General features: G+C 42.1%; 1 protein-coding gene across 1 annotated transcript; it reads right to left on the bottom strand.

Annotated features, from left to right (window-relative positions):
- Window positions 1–268: 268 nt before the first annotated feature.
- On the bottom strand, window positions 269–2,840 carry LOC125892397 (adenosine receptor A3-like). The gene is made up of 3 exons (XM_049582398.1): window positions 1,709–2,840; window positions 1,148–1,617; window positions 269–1,006 (listed from the first exon to the last, which is right to left on the bottom strand). The coding sequence occupies exons 1-3, from the start codon at window positions 2,044–2,046 to the stop codon at window positions 756–758; spliced, it is 1,059 nt and encodes a 352-aa protein (XP_049438355.1). The 5' UTR covers window positions 2,047–2,840; the 3' UTR covers window positions 269–755.
- Window positions 2,841–8,102: the final 5,262 nt, after the last annotated feature.

The following is an 8,102-nucleotide window of genomic DNA, read 5'->3' on the forward strand; positions in this document are numbered from 1 at the left end:
GTCCAATCAAAAACGTACTCTCGCAGCAATCAACATAATGCACTGTGTCAAGCATTGTCTTTTTTTTTTTCTTTTTTTTTCTAGCGCAAGTAAATTAGGTTTCAAACAGGACATGAACGTACGGTGTGTCTGACTTGGGCTCTGTCAGGGTGAGGTAGTAGGTTGTATAGTTTGGTGGGTGGGATTGCACCCTGCTCAGGTGATAACTATACAGTCTATTGCCTTCCCTGAGGAGCTCACTGAACACTCATGAATGCTCAACACACTCTCGTGGCTAAGTATCACATTTATTCAGAGATCTCAGAAAGACAGGAGCAAGTGCGGCAAAGAGTTAGTGATGAATTGATAGAAGCTATCACATGACAAAAATATGTACATCTCAATAAAGTCATATTTGCCTCAAATCAGTGGTCCAAAAAGAGTAAACCTTGAAATTGTGTGTCACCCACTGCAACTCTGATGGTTTCATGGTTTGTGTACAGCAGCAGCTGTTGTGTTTGTTAGTCTACAGCACCCTCTAGTGGCGACTCTTGAGATAGCTTTGCTAACTTAAAGTTGCGACTGAATGCCGTGGCAAAGTGAGAGAATGCAGGGATCCATTCAAACCAAACACTACACACAAATTCAAACTCTCACTGGCTGTCTGTATTCTCATAGTTGGTCATGTTTAATAAAGCCTTAAATGATTGTTGGATGCAGTGATTTTCTTGTGAGTGGGTGAAAACTTCCTGTCAAAAGTCCCATGAACTCAAACCTCAAACATACTGGACTGAAAATGACCCTCTGGTCTTTTCTAAGGGTGTGGTCTTCCCTCCTGATCCACATGTCTCTGTGCGATTGGCTCGGCTGCCTGTTATTGATCGGCGAAGTTGCTCGTCCCCATGGCAACAGTTCAGCCTCACGAGGAAGCGTCTCCATATTTGACTGTAGGCTTGTTGGATCTTTGGGATGCGACAAGCATAGACCACGGGGTTGACTGCTGAGTTGGCATGAGACAGGAGAATACCTGGAGGAAATGGATTTATTAGATTTCACTCTAACTGCTAGTAAGTAGGTAAATTTTAAAGACACAAGGGGAACTTTCCAAACTTATTTCTCAGCATGAGAATAAAAACATGACTGTATACGGACTACAAAAGTCACCTGCCTGTATAGAGTGTCCCCTGTGTGACAGCCTGAGGACCCTGAAACAGCAGCAGACAGTTCATTAGGTGCAGAGGAATCCAGCAGCCGGCAAACAAAATGAGAACCAGAGCCAGGGAGAGGGCCAGCCTCTTCTCCCTGAGCAGAGAGGCCTTGGCTTGGGGACAGCTGTCCTTGAGACGACCCTGCAGGCTCCAGAAGATTCTAGTGTAGAGCAGGGTCATGACCAGCAGGGGTGCCATGACACATCCCAGGAAGTTGAAGTAGACCATGAAGGGGAGAGAGATCACTGAGAGGAAGGTGCATGGTGGAGAGATGGAGGAGGAGGAGGAGGAGGATGTATTGGTGGAGTCAGATGGTAGAGAGGAGTAGTTGCGCCAACCAAACAGAGGGGTGAACCCCAGCAGACATGAGAGTATCCAGCACATAGACACAGCCATCCATGTACGCCTCTGTGTAGCCAGGGCTTTGTATCTGACAGGGTCAAAACAAAGATGTAATGAAAGACGGTTATTCTACAAATCAACATGCATGTTATCCATGTTTGTCAGAATGCATACCTCACCTGAGTGGCGTGTGTAACCGCAGGTATCGATCCACGGCAATGGCAAGCAGTGACAGCACAGAGGCCTGAGTCAGCACAAGCACAACGCAGCTTAGAAGTAGGCACAGGTCAGGGGTCACACTCACCCAGCCATCCAACAGTACAGCCAGGGGCACAGCGGCCACACCCACTAGGAGGTCAGCCACTGCCAGGGAAACAAGGAAGCAGAAAGTGGGCTCCCGGAGAGAATCCCGGATACCAACACACACCGCACACACCACCAGCACATTACCAAGGCAGCACGCCACAGCAATAATCACTTCTAGTACTGTGTACGCCACCCAGCTCCACTCAGCCATCACTGAAGATGGAGCCCAGGGAGGGTAGAGATGCTGTGGAGTGTGATAGAGCAGGTTTCCTTGATGGCTGTGGACAGGTGGGATGAATTCCACAGCGGAGTTAAGTCCAACATAATCCCGTGGTTGTCGTTCAGATAGTGTATTCCTTCCTGCGTTCAGCTCTTGGCTTCAAATGGCCAGAACTGTGTTGAACAGATGCTTTTTATACGCAAACATGCATGCGCTTCTCTTCTGTGTGCACACACAACAACAGGCGTGCGCTCCGTGGAGACGCCATCTGTATTTCATCAGTGAGTGAAAATCTTTTTCTCACTCTGATAAATGTGCCTCTGTAGCCTTAGAGGAGACGACTTCTGAATGAGCCATGTCACTTTTTTCACGCAACAGGAGTGTTTGCCAGTGGATATTTTACTATGTAAAAGTAGCAATACTACAATGTGGAAAGAAATAGTGGATTACAAGTGAAGGAAAATGTACTTAAAACATCAAAATACCCTCTTTCACTTTCATATTTTGACCATTATTACATTTTCAAGCAGCATTTAATAGTTTGAACTAAATTGAACAACTTTACATGCTGTTGGGTGGTTAAATCATTCGTCATGCATCACTTTTTATAAGGTGATCATATGTTTTAAGTGTAAAATCTGAATCTGCAAACAGAGCTGGCCCTATCCATTAAGCATTACAAGCAGTTGCTTAGGCCCCGTGATCACTGTGGGCCCCCTAGAAAGCATATTTTTTAATGAATACGAGATATTAAAGAAATAAAAATGAAACTTCTAAAACAAAAACTGACAAGTCGCAGCCATTACTGACAACACACTGCTGATATTTCAAAAGGTGTAGAAAAAGTCACTTTAAAAGAAAAAAACATTCATTTTATTGAAATTAGACTAAACTACACACCTTTAATTTTCCAAACTAGTGCTCCAACAGATTTTGCTTCTATTAAAATATTTACATTTACCTGTTACTAGAACTTTTGCACTTTTCTTGGGCAATTTTATGGTAACCTTTGATTTAAACAGTGCTCTTTGTCTTTCTTTCTCCTCCAGTCACTGTATCAGACGCTGCACAATATTATTTGACATTTGTGATAAATGCATGTTCTTCACCACATGGTTGCCTCGTGCATCGGATCTTTTTGGTTGTGTCAATTGCTTCATTCAGACAGGGAGATTCAGCCCTTTCTAATGAAAATATAGATTAAGTAAAAGGCCCTGGAAGAGAATATTCATATGGTTAGGGTAGAGGTAGTCAACCTGTGGCTCTTTGGCCAACACATTCTCATCACATATTGTCGTTTGCCCGTGGACTTTCCACATCTACATATGACGTGCAAGGTACCCTGGGTGCATTGGTTGTTGACGTTCTGGGATGCCATGTCAAGTTCTGCCTGTTACATGCATTGTCTTCTTTCAAAATACACTTCCGTTTTCATGGGAAATTTCACACACTTCATTGGTACAACACTGCGAATTGATGTTTTTTTTCCTTCAACAATTAACACATATAGTTGGGTTTAGGCAACAAAAACACGTGGTTAGGTTTAGGACAAAATAACAGGGTTTGGCTTTAGAATCTGAAGTGACACAGACACTGCTCTTTTGGGTGAAAGTCCGTGTTTGTTGGACCCATCCACCCCTAGTCGAACTTTTGCTGCCTTAATTTTCGTCCTTGTACCGCCATGTTTCCCCCTGATGCTGCCGGGCACCGTTAAACTACAACAGCAACCAGCCGTGTATCATGGTGACGTTAACGGACGCCTTTTTGTAGTTGATTTGTGACGCTGTAAGTCACTGCCTAAGCACTGGATTTCGATGACTTTGGAGTGAGACCAGGCTCCTTTGGCCCCTCTCTAGTGGCTCCCTGTGACTTAAAAAAAATTACACGTAAATGAATAATGTAATTTTTCATCACTGATGTAGGCCAAAAGTGATTCTTAAATTCTCCAATTGTAAAAGTGTGCAGCCTACACACTGCATAAAAAATGTTTTAACGTTTTGTCAACTAAAATGTGCATCATCAGTCTGCGGCCTCGTACCTTTTCCTCTGAACCAAAACCTCAATAGCTATTGGTAGTCTTGAGTCTCCCTAGAAAAACTGAGAATTTAGTAGTGTGTGGACAGATCCATTTGCTTTCATCACCAACACTGCAAAGTTAAAGAACCAAATAGTCATAACTGTACACTTCAGCTATGTTGTGTTAAAACATATTAATGAATACTCACGTAGACCTATTGGCTAATTTAGCCTCAATAGGCTGTGTTACTTTCGTTTTAAGGCTAAACATTTTTTTTGTGGGTCCAGGCATTTTCTTTTTCTTTTTCTTTTGCTGATCGGAAAGGTTACAGAACTCTGTGTTAGGGGGTAACAGACAAATACTATTTACTGTAGTCTGTTTAACAATAGTCCATCCATCCATTTTCATCTGCTAATCCGGGACAAAGCACCCCAGACGTCCCTCTCCCCAGCAATGCTTTCCAGCTCCTCCTGGGGGACCTCAAGGCGTTCCCAGGCCAGATGAGATATATAATCCCCCCAGTGTGTTCTGGGTCTGCCCCGGGGCCTCCTACCATTTGGATGTGCCTGAAACACCTCCAGCGGGAGGCCCCCAGGTTTAACCATAGTGTTACTGTTATTAGGTCTTTACATGCTTATTTGTGCATTATATGTGCTTGAACTACTATTAAATGTGGCAACACGTTACAATGAGGAGGTCCCACAAATTAAATCTTATCTAAGGCCCCCAAAAGTCATTGGCCGGCCATGTCTACAAAATATCTAGTAACCAGAGCCGTCAATAATGTGTCGCTTTTGTACATGTCTCATGTCAGAATTGAAATTCTCAAAATTGTTTCTTCAGCCTCAACCTATTTTGTCACCTCTGCACATCAAAAAAGTAATTTTCCATTCGTCTGAACAAACTTCAAATGCTTTGGCACATTCATACAATAATTATATACACTTGTCTGCTGTCGCTTATGCCATGTTGATCAAATGTATTATACTGGTTCTCTGTTGAATAATCTCACCCCTCAAAACATCTAGGCATTAGTTGATTGCATAGCTGCGTAGGTGTGAGCACAATGATTGAACCAGTTGTCACAATCTGTCAGGCACACTTTCTATACATTTCCATTAGCCATCTTTTGTGTTCTGAACTGATGAATTGCTCTCAGGGTACTCTTGACTTTCACTAATGACAGGGAATGTGTGAAGCGTCAGGTCAACCAATCATCAACCAGTTTTCTAAAATAGCTCATGTGCAGCTCTGCCAAAGGGGAGTTTCCTATATTTACGTTTCTAATTTTGTGTGTTTTTCCATTGTGCTGTACAGAGCTGTACAACAGTCTTGTCTTTTTCTTTTCTTTATCGCAGATTTATGGTCTGTCAACAAATTACAGTACAAACAGTAAAGGCATAAATGTGAATCCTGGCCACTCTCCTGCAGTCAATCTCCTGCATACAGTAATGTGTAACTCTGTACTGATGAAATTAAGATATGCCGAACAGAAAAAGTGCATTTTCAAGCACTGTCATCAAAACGTTAGCCATACTGTGCTTTTTAAAATATTTACAGAGTACACACTGTTATACTGACAACATGAATAAGTGCTTTGACGATCTTGTTTGTAGACAATGACACAAGGACTTGTCAGTGTGAGGGACCAACACGTTCATTGACATAAATATTAACTTCTGAGAGATACACTAACAAATGCCTGATATCGGACCGACTTGTCAACTCGTAACACTCCGTTTCCATTTTCAACTGGTACTCAGGAGTGTGGGCAGATTCAGTGGTCTGGACCAAGGCAACATAACTGAACAGGTTACAGCTTTTGCAGGTTAACCACTGTGTGGCGCTGTTTTTACAAATTGTTTGGAGAAATGCAATTCTGTTTCACAAACGTTAAGGATGATTCGAGGAATGTACCAAAGTGTCTCAGTAAAATGTTCAATATGCAGATTTTTCCCCCCAAAATACACAGTCCTCAGTTCACTCCTCCATAGTTAACTTTGGCTTCGAAGTTGACCTTAAATGTATCCCTATTGTAGCAGTCTGTTAGCTAGCTAGTTAGCTAACTACCTAGTTCGTTTGTTTCCATGGTTATGAGACTGAGAAAGTGGTGTTTTTGTTGCCTAAACCTAACCGTGTGTTTGTGGTTGAAGGAAAAAGAACGTCAATTTGTGGTGTTGTACTGACGTAGTGCATTTATTTTGAAAGAGACTGTATGTAAATGTCAAATTTCCTGTGAAAACGGAAGTGTATTTTGAAAGAAGACAATGCATGTAACAGGCAGAACTTTAAACCGTGTCCAAGAACGTCAACAACCAACGCACCCAGGGTACCTTGCACGTTGTATGTGGACATGGAAAGCCTATGACCAAACATCAATATGTGACGAGGTCAGAGTGAAAATGTGTTGGTAGGTTCCTGTAACTGTGTCACGTGGGTGTATATCCCCTGAAGGTGGTGGTGTCATATAGAGACTAAATTATAGAAGGGTGCTGCTGGTGATGGCACATCTGGGTGATGCTGCGCTGTGCATTATCATGTTCAGTGTGTTTCTATTCATATACCTACAATATATCCTGTTTTGCTTTGCATCCTAAGGCTGCCTGAGGATAGGGAGTAACAATAACACCCGAAATCTTGTTGGTAACATGTTATATTACGTTGGTACAGCTACATTCTCGGAACCCATTGGCTGTATTCGGCGTCTGACTTCCAGCAGACGGCAATACAGCCTCTGGGGGCAGCCCTCCAATTTTTTGGCATTCCCGTTTGATTTGAGTGGAGGAGGCGAATTTCCGTTTCCGACTTCCGATTATATATAAGTAAATATGCTGAACCATTGTGATGGATTCAGAGTTTGTAGTGACACCAATTATGTTCCGCCTCGTTAGTTCACCGCACGGAGCATTTAACCTGGCAACAACTGCAGCCGGCTCAAACGTGATTGGTCAATATCACGCGGACTACAAACAGCCTACAACTGGAAACCAGGGCTCTTACACTCTTCTTCCAGAGTCAAGATCTCTGGGGTTTGCCTACAGATTTACGACTTTCTTCTCGTAATATTATGACTTTCTTCTCATAGTTTCACAACTTTATTCTCGTAGATTTACGACATTATTCCCAAATATTGAGATTATTTTTCTTTAACATGGCCTTTACACTTTCGTAGATATCAGATATTAAACTAGCAGATAAACAAAATGAGCGACAAAATAAGGAACAAACATTAAATTTATACTGTATGTAGTGCTGTATTGTTTTGATTTGATCCATCCACACGATGTTTACTAAACTTAAAAACAAAGTGTGAGTATGTGGGGGAGAGATGACCACGCCCACTGAGAAGACCTGAAGTATAAACCACTTTGTACCATTTGTGCAACTTGTAATGCGTTGTCTGTCGTTATGGGGAATTTTTGATTATAGTTTCCTTAAAGGCTCCGTGGAAGTAAGCAGCAAATTGTTGCAGCGCAGTAGAGGTGCAGCAGAAAAGAGATGCACTTTTAAAGGGCAAGACATCTAAAGAATCAGATTGTATATTATCAGCATATCTGAATCTAAATGTACATACACTTGAACACTTTTCAGCACTCATTACTGTAAATATGTCACACCAGAAGTTTGTTAAAATTATCTAACAAAAAATACTATCCTGTGTAGTCAGGAATGACAGATGAGGTGTGTTGAACATTATGTAATGAGCCCGTGTCACTTTGTTTTCAGTGTGTGTGTGTGTGTGTGGCCCTGTCATTTGACTATGAAAATTAAATTACTTTACTTTGGCAACCTCTGTGTGTGTGTCAGGGGACTTTGTAGATGTTACTGATTAACAGGTCTGTTGTCAGAGCCGCATTTTAAATGCATGCTCACTTTGCATACAATTTTGGCTACGGGTGCGTGTTTGTGTGTGTCTATATGTGTTTGCTTCAGTTCATAAGTGCATCTGTGTTTGCATGGCTGATATGCACCTCAGGATAGGACATCAATGTTCACACAGACAGATGGATAGATAAGCAGACAGACAAAA

This window comes from Epinephelus fuscoguttatus, linkage group LG7 (assembly GCF_011397635.1).
Source record: "Epinephelus fuscoguttatus linkage group LG7, E.fuscoguttatus.final_Chr_v1".
In the NCBI taxonomy this organism is placed as follows: Eukaryota; Metazoa; Chordata; class Actinopteri; order Perciformes; family Serranidae; genus Epinephelus; species Epinephelus fuscoguttatus.